Here is a 26,408-nt window from a genome sequence, read left to right as displayed (position 1 = left end):
TTCCTTGTTGTACTGCACTAAGTAGGCTAACCAGTTGGAGTGCATGAGTCAGATGTACTTATGTAGCCTTGTGGAGCTGCGCTGTTGTGAAGTCATTAATGCGCTTGAACTCTCGGGCCTGCGTGGAGACCCTTTGTGCTGGACATTAGAGTGTGTGCTTTGTCTTTATTGTGTGAATGGGCTTTAATCAGCATATTCCCCTCTGTCCTTAAGAACGCCAGTAACGAGGTCACCAAACACACGGCCGCCAGCAAGAGCTTGAAAGCCGAGCTCGGCGAGAAGGACCAACGCCTCCGAGAGCTGCAGGAGAAGTGAGGGCACACTCCTTTTTTATTCTACCTCTTTCATTCTCACTCCTTTTCCGATCTGCTTTTCTGTTGTCTTTCATATGTTCTCTATGGCTTCCCACCATCTTAATCCATCTCATCTGGCTTCTGTGTTCTTGTATTGCACTCGTTTGTTCTTTTCTTCATTTGAACCCCCCCCCCCCTCCATCACACACACACACACACACACACACACACACAGAGAGAGAGTTAGACACTTTCTCCTTCTGCGACTTCCTCAGCATCATCTGCAGTGTCTGATTCCACCATGTGGTAGTTTTTGGCTGGTTGCAATCATTCTGCTCCATGCTCTCTCTCACACACACACGCACACTTCTATAAACCTTTATACAGTGTGCCTCTAATGGTGTCATCATTGCCCGAGGGGGCTTTGTGTGATGATACCCTTATACAGGTGCCTGAGCTGTGTGTGTGTGTGTGCGCGCACTTGTGTGTGCACAAGCTGAGATTAGAGTGATGAGGTATAGGTCTTAGAGGAAGTTATTGATTGGATCTTTGCTGCAAAGAGAGGAGAGATCAACACACACACACACACACACAAACTCACACACAAACTCACTCATCTAATGGCTCTGCACTGCCAGTCACGTACTACAGTATGTGATGCCACCATGTTCTCGGTTTCTTCTTTTCTTTTGAAAGAAGTGGCCTTGAGCGCATTGCTTCTCCTGTCTTGTTTTCTTGTCAGCTTGTTATACACCTCTCCCTCTCTCTCTCTCCCTCCTCTCCTCTCCCTCTCTCCCTCCCTCCTCCTCTCCTCTCCCTCTCTCTCTCCCTCCCTCCTCTCCCTCTCCCTCCCTCCCCTCCCTCCTCCTCTCTCCCTCTCCTCCCTCCCTCTCTCCTCTCTCTCTCCCTCCTCCTCTCCCTCTCTCTCTCCCTCCTCCTCTCTTGCCCTCCTTCCCAATCACTTCTTTTTCTTTCTCTTCCTCTCTGACTTCCTCTCACCCTCAGCAGCATGCAGTTCACTCTCTGCAGCGGGGGATGTGCGTGTGTGCATGTGTGTGTGTGTGTGTGTGTGTGTGTGTGTGTGTGTGTGTGTGTGTGTGTGTGTGTCTGTGTGCGTGTGTGCGTGTCTGTGTGCGTGTGTGTGTGTGTGTCTTTGCTCTCTGACCAAAGCAGCGGTGCAGATCACAGAGGGGCAGATGGCTCCGCTCTGCCGCCCCATGTCCCCCTTCAAGTGGCCCAAACGGCCGTGTGAATCTGCGGCTGCCACCCGAGCCCGTGCCACAAACCCGCCACGGCTGCCAACAGCGGCTGCCACTCGTTCGAATGAAAGGCATGTCTAGACTACTGTAAAAAATGCATTGGCGTGCGCTGAGGGGCCATGCCCCGCACTGCCTTCAGATACAAAAAAAGAGGGAGAGAAGGGAGAGGGGGAAGGAAAAAAAAAACCTGAATTTCAAAGAACACTACCGTGTCCTCAGTCAATATCCGGCTCCCAGAGCCCTGCCTTATTCATGACGCCCAGGCTTTCATCTGCAGCCTGTTGCCTATCAGGTCCATACATGTTTAAATCTCTTTTGTTTTTGTGTTTTCTCTCTCTCTCTCTCTCTCTCTCTCTCTCTCTCTCTCTCTCTCTCTCTCTCTCTCTCTCTCTCTCTCTCTCTCTCTCTTTCTGCGCAGGCACTTACAACAGTATTATGCTCCACACATGCTGCTCGTGCCTAATCCAGCCCCTGCACTCAGACAAAAGGCTGCGACTAGCACGCTCTTTCAAAACACAATTGTTTGAGCAATTTGAATGCTCGGGTCGAGATCTCCCCCACCCCCAGCCCTCATAAATACAGATGGCACTCTTCCTCTCTCTTTTTTTCTCTCTCTCCCTTTCTCCCTCTCTCCCTCCTTCCCTTGGTTTCTCTCTCCCTCTCTTTCTCGCGCCCTCCCTGTCTCAGCACTGCAGCACTGCATCCTGTATTCGTCTTCATCCATTCTTTTTTATTTATTTGTTTGTTTGTGTGTGTTTGTGTTTGTGTGTGTTTGTGTATTAGACGGTGTGCACGTTTCTGAGCACCGGCAGTGTTCAGGACAAAAATCCCAAATTTGACGTTAGCTAGTTAATTGCCATTAGTATGTTGGAGGCTTATCAGGTGGTGGTGGTGGGAAGGGGGAGGCCAAGTGGAGTGAGATTGAGAGGAGAGTATTGCTCTAGCGATGTGTCAATAGTGCAGGCAGACGGACAGGCCCTGCCTCCCTGGGAAGGGTCAATATGGGCTGTCTCTCATTAATGGTCCAGTCCTCTGGGTAACAGCGGCCTCCGTCCCCAGGCTGGACTCACTCATTTCATTTAATGTCACTCCAATAAGAAGTGCTTGCTCCCGTTTCCATGGCCGACTCCAGTGTGTTGTGCTGGGGCTGCGCGGCACTGCCAGGGGACACCAGGACATTTACTTAGAGAGAGCACTCAGTCCAGGAGCCACTCAGCGCCAGTGGACAGCACTGCAGCAGCACACGCGCACATCAACACACTTCAGCAGGAACTCATATAGACTAACTACGTATGAAGTAGATTGTATTGTATTTGTTATGTATGACTATATATTTATTATATTGTCTAGTTGTGTATTAGTTAGGGCTGCAAATAATGATTATTTGTGTAGTCAGTTAATCAGTTATTTTTTCAATAAGTTGTTTGATCGATAAAATGGTGAAAGGAATTACAGGAACCGTTTGACCGATGAATTCATTTTATAGTGGATACTTAATTGATTCATGGATTAATTGCAGGCCAAGTATTAGTGCATCCACGTGTTTACTAGCCAAGCTGGCAGTCCTAGATTGGTGCTAAGAATGCTATACTTGATCATTCGTGCAACAGTGTTGCGAGGTTGTAAACATGACTCCGTATTGAACAGGCCGGCTTGTGCTGGAGGTTTCTCCTTGTCCTGGGTGATGAGCTTGTTACATGGTTATAAATGAGTAATAATGGGGACTGATGTTACACATTGCATCAGTGAGTGTGCTGTTGCGCACTCCTCCTGGTGTTCTGGGTGCAAGTTGTTCATTGGAATTCCACCTGCCTGTAGCCTTGAAACCTTGCAGAGGAGTTGTAGTTTGGAGAATCCTCATCCACTAACTGATCTGGAGTCTGCTGTCTTTACTCTAATGTCATTCTTATTAACACTCGCATCAGGTAGCTAAGGAGCAAGTCATAAAACAGCATTCAAGAGTACACGGTGGGGTATCAATATGATCATCATTTAATCATCACTTCACTTATTTATGTTGCACCTTTCATGAATAAAACGCAGCTGAAGAGTACATTATGGGAAAAAAAGAATCAGAAAGCGCTGCAGGTGTAAAGGTGTGCGTTGTTCTGTGTGCCCGTGATGTCCAGGCTGGGTCACTCCGAGAGGGCTGTGGGCATGAAGAAGCAGCTGGTGGAGGACCTGAAGACCCGCCTGAAGTTCTTCCAGGAGACCGAGAGGAGCCTCAAGGGCCAGCTGGAGGAGCTGGAGAGAAAGGTCTGTCACACACACACACACACACACACACACACACACACACACACACACACACACACACACACACACACACACAATATTGGACCTAAAATTGGCTAAAAGAAAATCAGTAGGCATGAAGAGTTTTGTTTTTGTTGTTCTATCATCTGATTGATATGTACCTTACTACTTACAATCACTACTCTGTACTATACATTCCTGCACAGGACCTACAGTGATTTTCTCCATCTCATTATTCCTGCTCTTTGTAAAAAGAATACTCACATTTGTGCTCTCTCTGGCCAGGTGAAGACGTTATCAGAGGAGGCGTCCAACAGGAAGGCCTTTGTGGACTCCCTGAAGCGCAGGCTGAGTGTGGCCACTACAGAGAAGGGCCAGCATGAGGCGTCCAGCCTCAAGCTCCAGGAGGACCTGCAAAAGAAGGTCAGAGGACCCACAGACAACTAATATTCCGCACAGCACACCAATCACTTATTACACTAGGCTGTGTGTGCAGTCCATGAAGTCTACTGGTCTACTGAGATCAAGTATCCTCTTGATTTCTCTTGTTTTTATGCTGTTACCATTCTTTTGTTGTGTGTTTTGTCCATGCCCGTGTGTGTGTGTGCGTGCGTGGGTGTTTGTGTGTGTGTGTGCGTGCGTATGTATGTGCGTGTGTGTGTATGTGCGTGTGTGTGGTTTTGCGTGTGCAGGATAAGAAGTTGCAGTCTCTGCTGGCGCGTGTTGCAGAGAGTGAGAAGGCCATGGCGGAGCTGCAGGACGCGGCGTCCAGGCAGATGCACGGTCTGACCCAGCAGAGCACGCAGGCCCTGGAGGGCGCCAACAGGAAGCTCAGTCTGGCCAGCGCCCAGCTGCAGCAGCTGCACACCTTCATCCAGGTAGCAGCACAGAGCCGGCACAGTCCGCGTGGCTAATGGTCACCTGGTCACTGTGAGAGACAGTGTTTTGTAATTAAATTGACGCTTGGTTTTGCATCCATTTATGATTTTATCATATTTAATATTAGGGCTCATTTGCTGAAAACCTCTTAATACTGCTCGTTAAGTGGGCATGTTGTGTGTCCCAGAACTGAGGCTGTTCTGCTCGTTTCGCCATCGTCTCCCAGAACTGAGGCTGTAGCTGCATTCCCATAACCCCGCATGTTGGGCCGGATCTGAGCGCGCGTTCTCCCCCAACGCCTGTGATCCCTGCGAGGCGCTCCGGGCTCTCTGATTGGTGGCTTGTGATCCCTGCGAGGCGCTCCGGGCTACCTGATTGGTGGCCTGCTGGTCCCAGGGAGCTCTGCTTTTGTCATGTATTGATTAGTGCTGGTGATGAGACTGGCTGTGCCCTCAACCCCCACCACCCCAACACATGCAAATGCAAACACACACACAAACTCACACTTACTCTAACACACACACACACATACACATTCAGCCATTCCAGCACTGGGCAACTACCTACAATACACAACCAATTTGCTATTCACAAGATATTGCATTTCATTTCATTCATTGTTGTTATAGTTTTTTAGCTGTTAAATTTATTCCAAGGGTCTTGGCGGATTATTTCCTCTTCTCACTTTGAAAGAAAATGAGCTTGTGTCTGCAGGTTCTTTTGGCTCTTTAAGCATAGTTTTATAGCTGTGTATAGTTGCAAATGGCTTACCCCCTAAACTCCATTCGGGTACGGTACTCTTGTCAGTTCAGTGCCACGCAGACAGGCAGGCAGGCAGGCAGGCAGGCAGGCAGGTAGGCGGGCAGTGTTGGTTTAAAAGGCTGTGGCCGCGTGTCTCTGGCTCTCCCGATCTCCATCTCCTCTCCGCTCTAATCCCCCTGCTGTCGGAGGCCCTGGCTAAATTGGCCCTCTGGCTCGGGTGATTGCAGGTAAGAGCTCTTCTCTGGAGTGGCGCGGCGTTCCCTCTTCCTGGCCGCCAGCCGCTAACTGGCTCTCTCAGCAGTCTGATGGGGAGAAGGGGAAATGAGTAATAAATTCACTTCATCTCTTTCCGGATTACGCTGCACTGTGGGTTTACGTCTATTGAATCTAACCCTTGACTAGTGACAGAGAATATCTATCAGGTTGTAAATAAAGTAATAGGATCCCTGGAAGGTGCTTGATGAATGCTGCCTGCCCCTTTGGTCAGGCTTTGACTTATATGCAGAATCTAGTTTGGATTTGATTCATCTTCAGAAAGAAAAAGAGGGAGATATTGTAGCAATCTGCTTTGGATTTTTGCCTTTCATAATTCTTGTTTGTAAAGCATGTGATGCATTCAACAATGTTAGCAGATGTATTTAATGAATACCCTTCATAAACTGAATCAGGTGCCCATGAAGCATTGTGATCAGAGCACTTCCTGGTCTATGTGGTATCCTGTGGTCCTGGGTAATGGGTATGGATCATACTGTAGACATTTCTAATGGTATGGATGTTTCACATCACATTTATCTGCTAAGCTGTTATGTTAGTGTTGCTCTCATGTGAGAGAGAGGCAGGTGTATCGCTGACAGCCTCTGTACTCTGCTCCCTAAATCTCTCCATCAGAAGCACTGTTGTGTCGCTGGCCGAGGTTCATTAGTGTTTTATACCCCCTCACGCTGTTAGCCGAGGCCGCGGTGCGTTCCATGTGCTGCAGGCCCTGTTTTAATATCTCAGTCCCCTCTGAGCAGGGATATTGCTGCTAAATGTGTGTGATGGGCCTGCATGCAGCCACTAAATAACAGCAATGGAGATGTCTGGGCAGGCGGCGTGGGCCACGCAGCAATGCACCATGGGCAGCCGCTCGTGATTAGCCCCGCTTTATGTTCGCCAAAGCATAAGCGGTGCGAGCGCGTGTTTTGTGTGTGTGATTTCTCCACTGACTTGTCCATTCCAAGGTCAGATTTTCACTGGGCTTAGGGGGAATGATGCAGAAGATTATTGCCTCGATCAATAAGCTCAAAATGAAGCAAAGGGGAGTTTGCTTTATTGACTTTCTCATGTACAGTGGCAGCTTTAACATTTAATTGTCTCTCTGTATTTAGCCGCGGCTCCCGCCCCACCAGCTCGAGACTGGAACCCCCCCACCGCCCGCACGGCAGCCATTTTGAACGCTCCTCGTGGCTCAATTATTTAGTGCCTGCGTTGCGCTGCGCTGTTGTGATGGGTGTGCACCGTACAAAGGCCAAAATAAATAAATGAAAGTGCTTTTGCAACTCTCCCACCACTCACCTGTTCAGTTTCTCCTTCTCTCTTGTCTCCCCACCTCATCTTTTCTGTGCTATGCATAATTTTTTCATCAAATCAGCAGAGAGCCTTCAAACTTTTAGCACATAGCTTGACTGTTTAGTGTCAAGCACCATGGCGGAGGTAAGGTGGAACTGCGTACAAGGGAGGTCTACATCCAGAAAACATGCGGGAGTGCGGAGCGCGCTCAATAATTTACGTGCTGCCTGTGCATGCACGCTGATTTGTCTCAGGGTAGTTCTTCTTATTTCAATCTTTCATCTTCCATTTCTCTCTCTCTCTCTCTCCTTTCTCTCTCTCTCTGTGTCTCCCAGGCGCTGGCCCGTGAGGTGGAGCGTGAGGCCCAGGCGGTGAAGGGGGAGGTAAGAAAGAGGAAGAGGCAGAGGAAGGCCTCCATCCAGGGAGACGGCCGGCTGTCCAAAAGCTCCATGGTGCGGGCACAGTCCATCGCAGCCTCCATCCTCAACATGAGCGAGAGGGACCTGGTGGACATGCTGGACACAGATGAGGTGATGCAACACGTTCAAACACATGCCTGTGTGAGTCTGGCGTGTGGGAATACACTGTACCATGGTGCCATCAATAGCATGTTCCAGCACTTGTGTTTTCAAGACTTGTGTTCGGAATATGGGGTCTGAACTTTGAATTGAGCAAATTATATAAAACGCCTCAGTAGATCGCAAGTCCCTCGTGCTCACACCCACACACACACACACACACACTCACTCACTCTCACACACACACATGCTGTTTTTCCTCTGCCTGCCACATTCATCCTCTGTCGTACATCACTGGCCTTCAGCGCGTGTCAATTAGGCCCTGGACGTGAGGAAACAATCAGCCCACCTCCCCGGGGACTTCCTCTCATCCGTCCGGGGAGGAAATGCCGTGTGCCGCACACTCACTCACTCACACTCGCTTGACACCAATTTCACTCTCCTTCTCTCTGTGTCTCCTTCTCCTCTCTCTCTCTCTCTCTCTCTCTCTCTCTCTCTCAGCTCAGAGTTGAATTCTCTGCCCACTGTCCGTCAGGCTGGAGGCTTAATTGTTCAGCTGAAAGATGCTCGCCACAAAATCTGCCTAGTGCTGTCATGATTTGAAATATTATGAAGTGTAATTTGGAGACACAGACATGTGGAACACAGACTGTGTTTAGTGTAGAAAGAGATGTGTGTGTGTGTGTGTGTGTGTGTGTGTGTGTGTGTGTGTGTGTGTGTGTGTGTCTGTGTGTGTAACAAAGCAGAGAGATTATATTTCAACCTTGTGTTTGTCTCTTCTGTTTGTGTATCACAGGAGGCGGAGGATGGCAGTGGGGAGCAGGACTGGCTGCAGAGCATGCATAAACTCCTCCAGCACCAGGTGTGTGTGTGTGCGTGTGCATGTGTGTGTGCATGCGTGTGTGTGCCACAAGCATATGTGCACACATTCACACTGATAATAGTAACTGCTCTGTTGTGCTATCTACTTAAGGCATTGCCATGTTTTCACTGCAGTTTTTGATCTCTCTCTATGCTATTGTCATACATTGTGTGTGTGTGTGCGTGTGTGTGTATGTGTTTGTGTGTTTGTCACTAGTAGTCTTCTCATTGCGACCTCTGACCCCTAGCCCCCCGCTGTGTTAGCGCTCCTTCCTCTCTCTTCCTCTTCATCGTCTTTCCCCCTAGCAGCAGCTCGGGAGTCACTGGCCTGCCATCAGGCATTCTGCCCCTCTCTCTCTCTCTCTCTCTCTCTCTCTCTCTCTCTCTCTCATTCTCCCTCCTTCCCTTCCTCCCGTCATCTTCACTCTCTCCTTCTCTCACTCCTCTCTCTCTTCCTGTCTCGCTCTCTTTCACTCCTCTTCCCTCTCTCTCACTCCTCTTCCCTCTCTCTCTCTCTCTTCCTCGCTCCTCTTCCCTCTCTCCCTGGCCAACACCCCGAGGCAGCTTGTTAGTGGGGAGCTGAGTATTGATCTGGCGCTCCTGTCGATGCCGGGAGAATGAGTGAGGGTCCACCAGAGAGCCTCGGCCGCCTGGCTGCTATCGACGTTTCCTGGGCCCCCGCGCCCACACTGCTCTCTGGATGACAAGGCTGAGACCCACTCCGCTCCTCTCCTCCCCCCCGATCCCTGTCCCCAGGGGCCAGTCCACTGTGGTGACCCAGGAACTACTTTTTCTTCCCTTTCATGTCCCCCGGCTGAGACCCCCCCACCAGCCCCCCACCCCCATCTTGGTGTTAATAAACACTCGCTCCCCTGGGACATGTGCTCTTGTCCCTTTGTGTGTGATCAAGGGGAGTTTGTTGGCAGGTGTGACTTTTGAGGGAAGGAGTGATGGAGAAAGGGTTACTGCAGTGTGTTGTGTGTGTGTGTGTGTGTGTGTGTGTGTGTGTGTGTGTGTGTGTGTGTGTGTGTGTGTGTGTGTGTGTGTGCGCGTGTGTGTGTGTGATTCGGTATTATTTTGATCTTTCCCCGGTAATAAACAGAATCAAGTGTAATGGCTTTGATTTTGTGTTGTCACTGATGCAAGCGTGTGTAATGAGTGCAGTGTGGGTGCGCTGGCACAGGCTGGGGCGCTCAGGATCAGGGCGCCACTTAGAGCTGTCACTGCAGCCTGCACTTCCTGCCGCCGTCTGGCTCCTCAGGACAAACTGGCTATTAATAGGGCTGCCACACTACCTGGACATGCAACAACTGAGCGTCATTCACTATTAAAAACAGAGTGAATGATGGAGAGAAAGTGTGTGTGTGTGTGTGTGTGTGTGTGTGTGTGTGTGTGTGTGTGTGTGTGGAGGGAGAAGAGAAATATAAGCTGCTTTCAGACATAGGTGTAAAGGCCTATTCACACCAAGAACGATAACGATAACTATAAATAGATATTGTTCTCATTAATATGAATGACGACGTTCACACATAAACTATAACGATAACGACATGAAGAACGATATCGTTGGGGATCACTTTCAGAGCGATTTTCAGAATGATAAAAAGCTAATAGCCAATCAGAACCCATAGAATTTTAATGTCACATTCATTAACACAAGGAGAGACTTTGTTTATCGTTGTTCAGTGTGAACGCTTTTATCGTTATGGTTATCGTTATCGTTCTTGGTGTGAATAGGCCTTTAGTCCACATGTTCTGCAGATGTCAAGCGGATAAGCCATATATCTGAACAACATAACCAGACATTTGGTACTCCGAACTTAGCCGGCTCTTACACTACTCCCCTCCTAGTATTTCCGACGGACATTATGTAAATAAGCTCATGTCTGAACGAAGCGAAGATGCGGAGATTCTGTTCATGTGCGGCGGTGTCGTACACACATATTGTCCGCATGTTAGCATCATATCTGTATCACCTGAAGGGTCAGACATCCATTTCACAAAGATCCGCATTATATAGTGCGGAGGACATGTCTGAAAACAGTTATAGACATACATGTCTGTTTGTAAGAGAAGAGAGATACAGAATTTCTTTTGAGCTGTCTCGTGTGTGTGTGTGTGTGTGTGTGTGTGTGTGTGTGTGTGTGTGTGTGTGTGTGTGTGTCTGTGTGTCTGTGTGTGTGTGTGTGTGATGGCCTCCTTGGGTCTGTCACTGCTCTGGCTGGCTCCTGTCCCTGTCAGCCCCTAATGGAGCTGCCTGTGGGACTTCACTTTATTACTGCAGTGGCGCTGCTGTCAATAGCCCAGCCATCACTCACTGCCCCGGCACAGCCCAGCGCTCACCGCCTGTCACACATCTCCACACGTCAACATAACAAGCCCACGCGTGTCAGGACACGACAGCGCCACTCCAGCGGCCGGCGTCTGTCTGTGTGTGTGTGTGTGTGTGTGTGTGTGTGTGTGTGTGTGTGTGTGTGTGTGTGGGGCATTAGAGTGTGTCTCTTTCTCTCTGTGATGGATGGCATGTGTGTCATATCCTATGAGAACAGAGCCAGAGAGTGTGTGTGTGTGTGTGTGTGTGTGTGTGTGTGTGTGTGTGTGTGTGTGTGTGTGCGTGCACGTTGGCTGGCTGGTGTTTTATGTAGTTGCAGGGAGTTGAAGTGGTGTCTGTGTGTGTGTGTGTGTGTGTGTGTGTGTGTGTGTGTGTGTAACAGTGTCAGGTGGGCTGGCTTGGCTTGTGGCTGGACTGGCAGTCTGTCTGCTCCTCAACTCCTCCACAGTCCCCTCGGCTGCAGCTGCAGGGTCTCTGCCACTGTCCCTGTTCCAGCACAGAGAGCTCTCGGGAGGTTTTCCTTATTCTGTAGTGTGGCCTGCCGTTTGTAGCTTACATTACTCTGGATAGATTTTGTATTGAACTCCAATTGACCACAGAGTCCCTTGGACAGCTTTGCTCTGTGGTTATGTGGTCGTTTATTTGCATTTTGATCCTGATGGACTTTTATTCATTTGCCACTTGTGCCAGTTGCCACTTGCCACTGTGGAGTCTTATGATATTTGGAAACGTTCTGCATTTATTGAACTTTCAAAAAGAAAAGAAAGTGGATCCTCCAAAACATTGTAAAACAGAATGTTGCAAAATATTTATTTTTTTTTTGCTGGCATTGACTGGTCTCCAACAGTTGCAGTCCATCAGCATCACACTGTTTTACGCTCTCATCCACTGAAGTGGGTTTTTCAGAATCCTTAGATCACTAATCATTTTTGTCCAATTGTACGAACAGAATTGCTTTGGAAGGAATACTGTGACTCTTTGTCACTGTCAATTTTTCTAAGTCGTTCAGTACACCTCCGATTTCACGGCGAAATTGTTTCATTGCAAAACGTTATGTCTTCGCCGTATGTCTTAACTTTGAAAGACCTAGTGATGAATCAAAGGCCTTTAATTATAATAGAAAAGCCCACAGGTCAGTTCCAGACACAGTCGATTGAGCCGGGATTCTGCTGTCATTGCTTTACAAAGAGCCGATGATGAAAGAGATAGAGCCTTTCACTCTGTCCCCTTTTTGGTGAAGAATGTCAGCAGATTTTTCAACTTCATTAATGAATTGATTTAACATCGGCACATTTGTAGGCCTACGGAAAGAGCTTAGACTGGTGGCACAGTGAAATGAACAGGGACCAGAGTGGCAGTGTATCAGAGAAATGGCGGATCTTTGTGAGCAGTTATGTTTTAGGTGAAGTCAAGACATTACTGTCACTGTGGGGCTTTGCCCTGTTCCTCAGCAATTCATGATATTGCCACCTAGTGGACATTGCTGGTACAAACACATGCAACAAAAAGCCAAGAATAAGACGTGTTCAAAATGTGTCATCTAGTGACTGAGCAACATACTGTAGACCTTCGATTAGAATGGTATCATTAGGGGCCTACAATGACAACATTAGTATTACCGGTAATAACTATTTTATGTTTTGTGTGTCTATGTCTGTTTCTTTGTTGTTCCATATTTCTTTTTCCTTTCTATCCTTCTTTCTTTCTTTCTGTCTATCTATCTGTCTTTCTCTCTTTCTCTCCTCCCTTGCCCTTTTGTCTGTACAGTGTTGCCTTTTAATGAAGCAAACACAAGGGCTCCCGCTGGAGGGTCACTGTCTGGGACAGTGCTAGCAGCAGAGGCCGCCTGGCCGTCCAATAATGGTGTTGTGCTGCGCCATCCCCCCCGGTCCCCCATCAGGCGCTGAACGAGCCCCAGCGCTGCTCTAGTGCCTGCATGGGCCACGCGCTCTGACTCGGGGAGGCCGCACGCCCGCCTGCCCGCACACCCCTGGCTCCATTGATTTAATTGCCAGGGTTTATTTGTGGACTGCTAATTATTGATGGGAGGTAAATTGTAATGGAGAGGTCTTTATGAACACTGGGAGATGGTCGGCCTGCCGCCGCCTGGCTTTAATGAACCGCGCCGACGCCGATGCCGCCGCTGCCTCCCTCCGGATCATTTCTCACACACCCATTTTATACCTCAACAACTAAGGCACTTCTTGTGTGTGTGTGTGTTTACAACTACCTATTCCCTCAGTTTACTGAGAGGAGTGTATTGCTTTGCAATATATCTGTGCTACTGGGCTCAAGGGGGAGAACGGTTTTGCTATTGAAGACTGAATGGCTCCATTCTGGGTCTTAATCCAAAGGAGATGATTTTTTGCAAAAATTTTCCATCGTTTTGGTTTCCGCTCCTCCTCTCCCTCTGAATAGAGTGTGTGTGTGTGTGTGTGTGTGTGTGTGTGTGTGTGCTATTTGAGAGAACTTCAGTAAGTGATACGCTTCATAACCATACCCTCTCAGAGAGCTTGAGAACACAGAGAAAAAGCTGAGCTCGAGTGCCTGTAATTAAAGTTAATTTAATGACTGTGTTAATTAAATCAGCCATGCCAGGTCTTTCTCTCTGTGACTCAAGCTGAGCCTTTGTACTGGAACTGTGTCACTGGGACACTGGTGCTGCTGATCGAGACTGTTCCTGCTTTCCTAGTGGGTGTGTGTGTCTGTGTGTGTGTGTGTGTGTGTGTGTGTGTGTGTGTGTGTGTGTGTGTGTGTGTGTGTGTGTGTGTGTGGTGCATGCGTCCTAGCTTCCTTTTGTCTTTTTTGCTCATGTTTGTGTGTTCCTGTGTAAAAGAGAGTGAGTGAGATACAAGTGCCTTTTGTGCTTCAAGGCCACCCCAGTAATGCATTACACGCCACTTTCCCTGTGTACTTGGCAGACAGAGGTGTAGTGTGAATTCAGCAGAGCAGGTGTGTGACGTGTGAATGGACTGGAGGCCATTTGGCAGAGGCCCACTGCTGGACAGAGCAGCCTTTCGCTGCTGCAGAATATCTGCGCTGCAGAAACAAATACACACAGCTTCCACTGACCTCAGATCAGCATCTTAAATGTGTTTCTGTCTTGGGTACCTCACACTGTCCCATGAAAACTTGAATTCCTCCAGAACACTAAAGACACTAGAACACTAAAGGCCACTAAAGGTACGCTGGCCTGCTGTCTTCACTGTCCACTTACCTTGTGTCTCAGACCAGCTTTGAGGACGGCGGGCTCCCTTGAGCGAGTAGGCCGTACAGTGACCACGTGTGTGGTGTGCATCAGTCAAATGCGCCCAACTCTAACCGTGGATGAGGAGACCTGTGCACGGAGTGGACCGAGGTGGGCTGAATTTGGGTCTATTGTTCTCCCAACCCTCCCTCAGTCTCCCCCCATTGCCTCCTAATGAGTAAGGGAAGAAAAGTGGAAGGAACAAAGACCTGTGCGTATGCTGCCTTTAATCTGGGGTGTATTTAGGTCAGGACGCACAGCTCAGGTTGCACAGACCTGATAGCAGCAACAACTTATAAAAAAAAAACCAGAGAGAGATTTTTAATTACACTATCTGTGGCCCCAAGTGTCCAATTCCCTTTCATATGGGCCCCTGGGGGCCCCAAGCAGAGAATGGAGAGAGGATGCTGGGCTCAGGGCGAGTAATTACACGCTGGAAGAATAGATTGGTGTGTCTGCTTGATGCTCTTACCTGAGTGCTGTTTCTTTTTGTTATTATTATTTATTATTAATATTATTATTTATTTTCCCGCATGTGACACGTTCATTATCTCCTAATCAAATGCAGACTTTAGTAGGTCTTGGGTGCTTTTGTGTTTTTTTTTTTTCTTTCTTTTTTTTGTTGTTGTTCTCGTTTGATAACTTTGATTTCAAAACAAAAGTGTGAAGATCAAAGATCATAAAAGTGTTGTTTTTTTTTTACTCTCTCTCTTTCTCTCTTTCCCTCTCCTGTGATCAGGGAAAGTAGCGTCTGTGTTTTTCCCAAAGTGGCCTAGATTGGAGTTGGGTTTTTGTCAGCACATGGGGGATAGGGCGCCAAACAAAATCGCACAAAGAGAGCAGTGACGCCAGGGGGGAAAACGCACCGTGTGTAACCTGAGTTTAAGTGTTCATCAGAAGAACAGCGCCAGGCACTGGAGAATACTCTCACTTGCAACGAATGGAGAGGAAGCGTCGGAGATGTGGTGGGGGAGAGGGACACGCTGCCGACGGCCACAGTTGTCCACCGAACATCTTGAGGTGCTTAAAGTGTAATGAAGAGTGTGGTAAGGTGTGTGGCTGGCGGAGTTAGCGCCGAAAAAAGGGCTGGCGTGCGCACGCGGTGATAATGGATACATGATGTTTCCCTCGCTGCACCAGCCGTGACCTTTCCCGCTAAATGCGAAGGGGGGATCGGCGGAGTCTCCTGCCTCCCATTTGCATTCAGTCCCCTCTTACCTGCCGCACAAATTGGGCCCTTTAAAAAACTCCTCGTACCTCTTTTGGGGGAGAGCAAAAGGAGCTCGATCGATCTGTGGAAAAGGAAAAAGTGAGCTAGGTGTGTGTCTGTCTGTCTGTGCGTGTGTGCGTCCGTGTGTGTGTGTGTGAGTGAGTGTGCGTGCGTGCGTCCGTGTGTGTGTGTGTATAAAGTCACTAACTCACAGTGGGGTTACAGGCTTTGAGTGCAGAATGCCACTGCCTGCAGGTTGGCCCCAGGCTCTGTAATACCAGTGTCACTTAATTGGTCTATAAAACACCTTTACATTGTCCACGGCCCCTGTACATCACGCCCCCAGCCCCCTCTGCTCTCCACTCCTCTCCTCCCAGGCTGAAGCAGCCGCTCACGGAGCGTGGAGTGAGGGATTGGTGCGTGGGCAAGCTCCTGCATAGGGGCTGGGGGAGGAACACCATGGATGGACAGGTCTGGCCTGCCCGGAGGTGGAGGGGAGTAGAGGAGGGGGGGGGGGGGGGGGGGAGGAGGGGGGGGGGGGGGGGGGGTGGAGGTGGGCTCTGGCGCGGGCTGCCATCAGATGGCGCGGAGGCTGCAACGCTGCTCGGCTCTGCGCTCCCACTGGCCCCATTAGTGCGGAGAGCGCCGAGCCAGCAGCACTCACCACACCGCAGGCCGCACTGAACCGCACTCACCTCTGTGTCATCACCTGGAGTCACTCTCAGCACACACACACACACACACACACACACTCTCTTTCTTTCTCTCTCTGTCTCACTGACACACACACACTAACATATAGATAGATAGATAGATAGATAGATAGATACTTTATTGATCCCCAGGGGAAATTCAAGGTCTCAGCAGCAGCATACATACAGTAAGCAGTAAGGACAGTAGAAGATAAAGAATATGCTAAATATACTAAAATACAAATTATACTAACACTTAATACAATATATAAAAATATACTAAAATACAAATTACAAAAATACAAATTATACACTTAATCTAAATCAATTCTATTCTATTCTATTCTGTATACACAGTCACACCCACCCACACACACATATAAACTGTTCATTTGCTCTTCACTATTACTTTGCTCTTTATATAAATAAATACGGTGGCAAAAATGGTGTCTCATTGATAGGCTGACTGTACCACATGTACTGTACATGCACACAGACATAAGTGGAGTATTGGCCCAAATGCTGTGTGTGCAGTGATCCTCCTGAGGCTGAGCAGGAGCCTGTGTGCACCTGTCCGTCTGACTGCAGTGCCGTGTGCAGACCAGTCAGAGCGCTCTCGCCGTCCACCGCGCTCTCGTTCTCTCTGGACCGCACGGCCGCCGTGTGCTGTCGGTCACCTCAGCCCATTTCCCACTGACAGATTGGGGTGGCTAATTGCTGGGCTTGTGTTTTCAGTGGCCGGTGGCCTGCTTGCGCTGGTGTGTTGGACACCTGTTAAAGGACATAATTAAGTCTCAAGCCATCGCTAATTAGGCTTTGCACTCCCAGCCATCAGCAGTATCTAGTGCGCTTTGAGTGGCGAGGCTCATGTATTTGTTTATGGATTAGCCTGAGGTTGTTGTACTGGGGCTTTGTGTGTGTGTGTGCACACTCCTGTTTTCCCTGGTGTGTTGGGTAGGTAAGTGTGGCAGCGTTGACTGTGTGTGTGTGTGTGTGTGTGTGTGTGTGTGTGTGTGTGTGATCTGCAGTGAAGCACTCGGCACGGAGAAGCGTTTGATGCAGTCAGCAAAGGGACTGTGTTATACCCCAGCCGGTCGGCCTTAGGGGAGGCCATGTTTCCCCACTCCCCCCTAATGAAGGTGGGACGCTGGGTAGCAGTCTGCCACGCTGGCGCTCGCTCGCTCTGTCTTTATAGCTGTCTGCTGTCTCGCTCTCCTCCACCCTTTTCTCTTGTTCTCTCATTCTCTTTCTCTTCCATCTGTATCCATCTTTCATCCTTTTTTCTCCTTCTATTTCTCCCTCTCAAAGCCTCTGTCTGTTTTGGTCCTGTGCCTCTTAAAGCATTAAGCCAAGACACTTTGATATAAATGACAACACTGCTGAAGACACAAACAAGCAAAGCTGCAAAGTTAGGATGAATATTTATAGCAGATTATTTGCCTTTGATCGCTAGCAATGTCCTTGTGTTGATGTAACATGTAAGGAGTGTCTCTCTCTCTCTCTCTCTCTCTCTCTCTCTCTCTCTCTCTCTCTCTCTCTCTCTCTCTCTCTCTCTCTCTCTCTCTCTCTCTCTCTCTCTCTCTCTCTCTCTCTCTGTCTGTCTGTCTGTCTGTCTGTCTGTCTCTCCTAATGTGGTACTCCTCCATATCCATCTTACAGCTACATTTCACGCACACATCCCTCTCTGCGGCTCCCGTCATCGTATTCTCTGGTGGCTGACGCCTGGCGTCTTCGTTGCTGCTAGAGATGTTGACACGGCCGACTCACAGCCAGGCCCAGTGCTCTCCGACCTGATCAGTGTTCATGAAGTGCAGTGCTGCAGGAAGTGCCTGTGTCTGATCCCTCTCCCAACCCTCAGCCTCAGCTCAAGCTACAGTCACTTAGTACTGTTCCTAGACCAGTGCCGTTTCTACCGTCCCAACTCACAGCCTCATCTCATGCTACAGTAACTTAGTACTGTTCCTAGATCAGTGCCGTTTCTACCCAAGAGAATACACTGTGGTCGTATAGCGGGTTCCTGATCCGCCCCTAAGAACTGATGTGGGGAAGATGCTCCAGCCTGTAGTGCAGAGCTTAAGAGCAGGGAGGCCTCCCTCACTGCCTGTTGAGTGGGTGGCCTGAGCTTGCCTTAGATCCTAACTGCTGTTAAATAACCTTACACAAGCATCAGCAGGAGACGCATAACATATTCCTTCAAGAAGATGATGAAATTCCCACAATGCATATTTTATCGTTTTGATCTTCGCAAAAAGATGGATGTACCAAAAAAAAAATGTGAGTAAAGATCAGCAAAGTTTCCCACCCCTACCACACACACCCCACACCCCCTCGCCTGTCTTAACTCCCGCCTGTCATCACAAACACAAACATGACCAGGACCTCTGAAAGACTGCCAGGTGAAAAAAAACAACAAGCCTTTTCCCTTATCTTGACATCCATGTCTGACTCTCTCCCTCTCTCTCTCTTGTTCTCCCCCCACCATCCCTCTTTCTCTCTCTCTCTCTCTCTCTCTCTCTCTCTCCCCCACCTCCACCCCCCAAAGATCCCCTCTGCAGAGCTGCTGATGGACGCCATGCTGGCCAAGATGAAGGAGAGGAAAGTGCTGACGGAGGAACTGGCCACGCTTGAAGCAGCAGTCAGCGAAAAAGCCTGACCGCAGGAGAGAGAGAGAGAGGAAGCGCGGGAGAGAGCGAGAGGGTCTGTCATCATCCTCCTCAAACGTTGGGAGTGCCCAGCCTCGCAGTGGGAGCCCCATTTGGCTGCCACGGCCAGGGCTGAAGGAGTGTTGTGAAGAACCCTTCAACCTCTCCATCTCTCCCTCCCTCTCTCCATCTCTCCCTCCCTCTCTCCATCTCTCCCTCCCTCTCTCTTCTCTTTTTTCCTTCTTTCTTTTTGTTTTTACCCGGGAGCGGGCCACTGCTAGCCTGATGTTAACCGCCCTCTGTCCACTCCGTGTCCGTGCACACTGTGTGTGTGTGTGTGTGTGTGGAGAAACACTGGCCACTGTATTACTGTATTAGGTTACTGGCCAGTCGGGGCAGGATGTTTTGACCTCTTCAAACGCCGACTGTGACCAAATCATGCCCCATATATGGTAGCAGCAGCTTATCAGTAGAGATATTATTTCTCTGTAATGTTTAACTTATTTCTTGTTGATCTAGATGTTTTAATTAAAAATGTTTTTGTTAATCATCGGTTGTCGCGTCTTTAGTGTATTCCTGGACTCCAGGATCTGTGTGTGTGTTCTCCTGATGGCGCCGTGGAGCGCTCCTCTCTGGTCCAGACTCGCCTCCCTCTGGCTCTGGCCCACTGATCTGGGATCAGCTGCCACAGGCTAATTAGTTGGGACATCAAGTCTGGCCGCCAGCGCTGAGCATGAGGTGAAACTTGGTTGGATATTTTGTCACAATTACGATTCAAAACAGAGCGTAGCGAAAGCATCGACGTGTTGCAGTATGTATCGTTACGATTTTTTGTTTGTTTACTTTTTCCAAAATTGTTTAAATAGTTGATTCACTTTATTATTTGGCTTTTCATTCTATTGATTTTTTTTTTTTTTTTTTTAAATCTCAGAGGTTAAATATTTTAGACATTCTAACGCGCCATCTGGAACACCGAGTAGATCCACACACTTGTTCGGTTTCTGGTGCTGATATTCATCATTTCATATATTTGTGAGCAGTTGTGTGAGTGTGTGTGTGTTTTCTTGAGTGTCCTTGAGTCTGTGGATCTGCTGCTGGCTCCCGCTCTCTAATCAGATATTATTTTATCCATCTCTTTGTTTTCCTTCTTTCTCTTGTCTTTCCTGCCTGCTTTTTTCATGTACAATTAACAACCTTATGTAAAACCACCCGTTCAGGAATTAGCAAGAATAATTCAACTTTTTATCTCCTCAAATTTATGCTAATGATGTCGTTTTCCTTTATCTTTTTATAATAAAGGATTAGCCCAGGACTGTGTCTCAAGCAACTCGGGGACCAATTTAGCTGTGATCCAGGAGAGGCAAGCCCTGGTGGTTAATTACCATTAATTAACATAGTTTGCATCTTTTCTTCTGTGAATACCCAAGAGGAAGCTATTGTCAATATTTGTCCCATATAAATTTGCTGGTTTCTAGTCACTGTCCTCAAGCATAATGCTGCTAATGACAAACATTAATAACTAGGAGGAACCTCCGCCGTGCTGTGGGGATAGAGATTGGGGGGGGGATAGCACTGCCGAGCAAATTAGCATGGAGGCCCCTCTCTCCCCGTGCCCCCCCATCTCTCCCAGCCTAATGCGGAAAGCCTAGTCAACATGTTTGCCGAGGCGCGCCATCAGACTGATGTGGCCGCCGTCTCTGTGACATATTCAAATGCGCCGGCGCTCCCCACGGTTTAATTAACCTGGCCTTGTGCTGCTTCCCCCTGTACATGCTAGACACGCACACACACACCACACACGGCCCGTGCACCAAGTCATTCCAAATGCTCTATAGGAATGGAGAATGAGACCCGTCCTTCCTGTGTGTTTCCCTCTCTTTTACTTTCTAACTCTATCACTCTCTCTCTCTCTCTCTCTCTCTCTCTCTCTCTCTCTCTCCATCCCTCTTGTAGAACTCTCTCATTAAGCAGGTCTCCTAGGGGACTGACTTTGATCAGAAGTTCCAAATGCAAAGTTTTCCCTCCCCTCTCTTTATTCCTCGAGCTGCTTGGCGCCTGTGTCATTTTTTTTCCCCTCTCTCACTTTTTTTTTCCTGCCCCTCTCTTCCTGCCTTCTCCTCATCTGTCTTTAATCCACCTGTCCCACTTTCGGCGGGGTCTGGGCTGGGCTGCTGCGGTGGGGTACCAGGGGTGAGCGGTCGGGAGTTGACTGGGAGGACGATCGATGAGGAGGTGGCTTTGGGGCGCCCCTGCCCCCACCCCCACCCCCTGCGCCCGCTGCCCTGCATCACGGGGGAAGAGAGGGGGAGGGCTGGGGGCCAAGTACAAAGGGATACAGCGGAGGGGATCACAGCTGCCAATCGCCGCACCCCACTGCCCATGCACAATTAGGAGCAGAGACACGAGAGCCGGGAGAGGAGAGGAGCGGAGAGGCAGAGATGGACACCTCCAGTGAGTGCGTCCCTCAGCCCTGGCCTCAGGCCGTCTCCCTGCTCTCAGTACACGAGCCACTAGCTACAGTAGATGTCAGCATACAGTATCTGAGATAGCGTTCAGTTTTATAGTGTATATTTATTTATCATCAAATTATCAAATTGTTAAAGATGAAATTAGGGGGAAAGACTGTACACACTGAGCTTGCCATTCTTATGTGTGTTAAGAGTACAGTCGTGTGCACTCCTGGTGTACTTCTCTGACTGGGTATGGAGTGCGGTATAGAGTGTAGCCACCAGAGGGCTCAAATATTTTATTGAATAGTATTGTGTTAGTGGAATAGAGGTTGTGCATCCTCAAAATGACAAAATGGTATAGCACCGGCTTGTCATTCTCCACCGGTAAGCAGATCTTTTTGATTAATTATACATCAATCAATAAGATCAATACTAGTCATATTATGACACACCCTTGCTTTCACTTGGAACACCTACATAGATAAAAATGCTGGACTGTCCATCCCAGAAGCAGGGAGACAGACATGCGTGCCATGCGGGCTGGTGAGCCGCTGGTGATGAGAGGGGTCTGACAGACTGCGCCCAGTGGCTGAGGCAGAGCGAGCAGTGCTCTCCTCTAAAGCCTGTGAGCCTTTGTAGCCAGAGCTCCTGGTGTGCAGGGGAAGAGGCCTGAGCAGGGACTAATCCACAGCCATGACAGCTGGGGGAGAAGCAGCCGCAGCAGCACTCTCTCTCTCTCTCTCTCTCTCTCTGTTTCTCCTTTTCTCTCATCCCTTTCTTCTTCTTTTTCATCCCTTACTCCATCACTCTCGTGTCTGTTCATGACATTTTGACCTGCTCTGGTGAAGTCTGTGATTAACACAAGGTCTCCATTTTCAACTTCCAATATTCATTCTGGCCAGTATTCCTGCAACTGTGTTGACAGCTGAATGAGTGGGTATCCATGTTAATTCTCCCCTAAAGTCCTCCCAAAGCAGACACACTAAACATCCCACAGCTGATGGTGATTGTAGATGCTCTAATTGCATTGTGTATGTCTGATATGAGGGACTCCTTAAACCATATAAATTCTTCAGCCTACATTTCCTCAGTGGCAGATAACCAATAATAATAGTGTGAAAACTTTTTTCATAAAAAAAACTTTTTTGTTCAGCACCTGGGATGTGCACAAAGTCTCCTTGTAAGTGTTAGTCCGGTTGAAACCAGGCTATGTAAGTGTGCCAGAAAAGATCCCATAGATTCTCATGGTGGCTCAAAGCTTATTTAGGGAGATTACAGGTTTGAGTCGTTGTGCCTCATTTAGCTCATTGGGACAGAAGCAGGAAGGAACCTAAGTGTGGGAGATGAGAGTTAGACTGGGATGAGAAAATTATGTAAAATTGTTCAAATTCAGAACATAAATCCAAATGGTTTAGTTAAGTCTTCATGTTGTGAAGCCTCTAATAATGGATTTTTTATTCTACTGAATTAATTATTCCTAGACACACACTATCATACTAGTGCTAGTTTTCTGTAAATACACTGCTCAAAAAAATTAAGGGAACACTTACAGTTTTCCACAATTGTTAAAACACATATTTTGAAACCTTCCACCCTTTTCTCCATTCTCAAACTACTGTACATGCACAGAATGTCTGACAGTTCTTGCAAAATAAAACACTCGCCTCAAAAGTTTTACTTGTGCTCAGAACCAAACAGTGTCAGAGTACCGATCCAGTGTATGATTGAGTGTTCCTTTAAAGCAACACCAAAGAGTTTTTTGTACCTTAAAATATTGTTTCCAAAATCGTTTCGGTGGTTCATCAACTGGGTGAACGGCACTTCTGCATTCTCTTCGCGACCCTCTATCGGCTATAACCGCACTATGCAAGTTTGCCAGATCTGGTAGCGTATCTGTAGTTCGATGGAATGACATAAGAAACTACAAATTTGACTTGCTTCTGATGTCGCAATACATCATACTTTCATAACATCATGCAACCTACTCTACCTGGGAAGAAATCCCTGAAACAGAAGAGCACATCATGGGTATAACAGCCTTGCTAATTACTGTGTCTGTGCACACACACACACACACACTCCCCTACTGTGTGGTGATGTTAGGAAGCAAACAACGCCTGTGTGTTTTATTTGCATAACATTAGTGCGGTAGAGCTCCGTCCACAGCGGCTCTCGGCAGGCCACAGGACTGACTGCAGCTCCCCCTGCCAGCGCAGGTGAGCCGGCCCACATCGCTGGGACCAATTACAGCGTCGGCTCATTAGCATGGGTGAGTGGGGGGGGGGCAGTGCAGCGGAGGCCGGCCCGCGCCAACACCAGCACCAGCGGAGGGAGAGGCTCAGAGCGCCGGGCATCCAACCCACTGCTCAGGCCACTAGTGCCCGGGCTGCCACGAAACCCTGTTTCTTTCATTTCTCTCTCTCTCTCTCTCTCTCATTTGCAGGAGGTGGTAGAACTGACGGCCTTTTATCTGTGCAGGAGATGTGAGTGTTATTGTACATGCCATTTATTTGTTTTGTCAGATAATAAACACAAATGACCAAAACAAATGTCTTGTTCACTCTCTTGTGATTTGATGACACTCAAACTTAGAAATACAGTACTATGCAATAGTTTTAGGCCACCTCAAATGTTTTGCTTGTTATAAGGTCCACATATATTTATTTATTTATTTAAATATTTCTCTCTCTCTCTTTATTAGAATAGAATCACCTCAGAAAATGCAGGAAACATTAGCACATCACCTTACACACATATCTCTCTCTCTCTCTTTGAGAGCAAAGGGAAGACCTACCTCTTTCACGTTTCTCTCTCTCTCCTTACAGACAGCCTACAGCTTCTCTCTCTCTCTCCCCTCTTTCCCTCCTATTTACAGACAACCTACAGCTTCTCTCTCTCCAGAAACCTCTCTCCTCTTTAAAGATGACCTACAGCTTCTCTCTCTCCAGAAACCTCTCTCCTCTTTAAAGATGACCTACAGCCTCACTATCTTTCTCTTTTGTCTATCATGCCCTACAGAGCAATATTTTAAAAAATAATTTCTGTTTTGTTTCTTAGGCCCTTATTGAATTTGGTGTTTTAGCAGTGTTCTAATCTTGCCAGGCTGCCCACTGATGGGCATGACCAGCCCTCCAGAAGCTGCTGGCAGATCCACCAGAATATCAGAACCAGAGCCAGCCAGTGCAACAGCTTCTGCCCTGTGAGATTGGTCATTATAACACTGACTGCTAGAAATAACAGATTTAATGGTCATTTAACAGAACCAGCAGTACACGTGTGTTCTTTTTTTACTGTTGACATTTTTTTCTGTACAGTATGTCATTGTAACATTGCTAAAACAACACATCAAATGGTGTCTTAACACTTTGTCACATCTCTGTATTGCATCCCATCAGCTGTTAAATAATAGTTTGAACGAATAATTAGACCTCTTTGTTGTGATCACAGTCATGATTTTATTTCTCTAGCAGCACACAGAATGTCTGTCTGTGAATCAGGGTCATCACTCAGACATGCCCTGTTGAAATAAACTACCCCTGTGCCGCTATCTACCCCTGTGCCACTATCTACCCTCTCCGGTAGGGCTGAAATATATGGTGTGACGGAGCACAGAGAGAAGCGACTGCCAGAGAGCCCAGCGGGCCGTGGGCCCAAGTGCTCCATCACTGCTTACCACTTCCTGCTGCTGGGACTCCGCCCATAGATCTGAGGGGCTCCAGCAGTGGTGTGGGAAGTGTGAACCGGGAGCTTCTGAAAGGGTCAGTTCAAGACGGACAAAACGTTGCAAACACTCTGATTCAATGCAAATGTTGATGCATTTAACACTATCTGCTCAAGCACTCTGTGAAGGCCATTGTTTGCTTTCTCTTCTGAATTTCTTTCGAGCTTGACGAAATCGATATAAACAAAGATTTATTTTGTTTATTTGATTGTTATGTTTCATCTATAAATGGCTTTAGATGGATATACTTTTTAAAATGGCAGGTTTTGTATACAACTTTGTCTATAGGATAACACCTCTGATACCCCACCCCCCAAATAGAGAAAACTACCTTAAATGTCTGCTGCACATCGTTGCGACCACACGTCAGTAAAACCGTAGTGTTTTTTAACTTGCCCCACATGAGCTCATAAGCTGTGACAGTAGTGGGCACAAAGGAGGTTGTGTATCTGTAATAATGTACATGATCACTATGGACTTGTGATATATGACAAGTTCATTTATACATTTTCATTTCATACCTGTCTGTTGTTTATTTTAGGTGTTTGCACAGCCCTAGCTATTTATATAAAACAAGACTTTGTTTGGGTTTAGGGTTTTCAACAGTTTGGTAGGCAGTTCTTTTACTGTCATAGATTAGGTATTCAGTTCCCCATAGCCATTCCTGCATAGTGCAGTTTTTACCCATGTTTTAGGCTAGTATTTATTTGTGAAAATTGGGAGACTTATTTTGATATAATAAAAAATGATTCATACGTGTGATGGAACAGAGCCGATGATTAGCGCCTGTAGTTGGGTGTGGCCGAAAAGCCCAGTCAGAGTGTGGTGTATAAAGATAAAGATCTGAAAAAGGCCTGAAAATGGTCAATCAAAGCATGAGGCAAATGACAAAAAGGAAAAAATATAAATCAGCCAATACCTAGCCATCTCAGGGTCATAATCACACTCACATTTGACCTAAGACTACTACGTAAGACAATACAGGTGAGCACATAAGAAGGTAGCCAGCACCATTCCCATCAAGAGGGGTACACACACAATAACCAATTAACGAATATAAAAATGTTTATAGTTAAGTTTATATGTGTGTTTGCAAGAGTTCATAAAAAGGCAGATCTGTGCATATTTAGCTTGGTGTGGTCGCATCACGACCATAGGGATCACAAGTGTCACAAGACCTGACAGAATATGTTGACAGGTACTTTTGTGACAACCACCACCTGACCACCCCCCTAAAATTCAGTATTTAGGAAAACATCTTGGAGGAAAAATGTAAACCCTATTCAGGTTAGAAAAACATTTTTTAATCATTGAATTAAAGGGGAACTTGGAAACTATTTCAACGTAATAAACCCGTTTAGAAATCATTTGGTTAAATGACCTGTTCCGGTGAAAATGGTTACTTTCCCCGCTGCCTCTAGCGTCCCCAGGCGGAACACCAACATTGAGACTACCGTCCCGGAAAGAGAAGTGAGAAACAAAAAACTGCCAAATTTATGCTAACCGTTTCGCTAGCTTGTAATCCATGTGCTTTATCGTTACCTTTTTCCACAGTTTGAAATAGCATAATGCACAATTTCTCCAGAAGAGGGGGAAATATAGCTAATCCTGCCAAGTTTCCCTTTAAATGTAATGATTTTTTTGTCACTCAGTCTGTGGTGACAGCCTGGCCTGCTCTAGGCAGATTTGCACATTTGCCATATTCCTTACATTCCTTAATGATGGATTTCACTGAACT

At 47.5% G+C, this 26,408-nt stretch overlaps 1 protein-coding gene across 6 annotated transcripts in view; it reads left to right on the top strand.

Annotated features, from left to right (window-relative positions):
* The window catches only part of cntln (centlein, centrosomal protein), a 79,063-nt gene extending 60,014 nt beyond the window's left edge, over positions 1-19,049 (top strand). For 5 of the 6 annotated variants that reach the window (XM_048253099.1, XM_048253107.1, XM_048253123.1 and 2 more), the window contains exons 21-27: positions 214-311; positions 3,682-3,808; positions 4,094-4,231; positions 4,501-4,686; positions 7,333-7,527; positions 8,312-8,377; positions 18,400-19,049. In XM_048253099.1, coding sequence (XP_048109056.1) covers positions 214-311; positions 3,682-3,808; positions 4,094-4,231; positions 4,501-4,686; positions 7,333-7,527; positions 8,312-8,377; positions 18,400-18,510 — 921 coding nt within the window. In that variant the 3' untranslated portion in view covers positions 18,511-19,049. Of the gene's footprint in view, positions 1-213; positions 312-3,681; positions 3,809-4,093; positions 4,232-4,500; positions 4,687-7,332; positions 7,528-8,311; positions 8,378-17,516; positions 18,070-18,399 lie in introns of those variants that run through there. The other variant, XM_048253131.1, reaches the window with a different exon arrangement.
* The last annotated feature ends 7,359 nt before the right edge of the window (positions 19,050-26,408 follow it).

Source organism: Alosa alosa, chromosome 1 (genome assembly GCF_017589495.1).
Source record: "Alosa alosa isolate M-15738 ecotype Scorff River chromosome 1, AALO_Geno_1.1, whole genome shotgun sequence".
In the NCBI taxonomy this organism is placed as follows: domain Eukaryota; kingdom Metazoa; phylum Chordata; class Actinopteri; order Clupeiformes; family Clupeidae; genus Alosa; species Alosa alosa.
The sequence above is the reverse complement of the archived record's forward strand: the minus strand, read 5'-3'. Positions and strand labels throughout refer to the sequence as shown.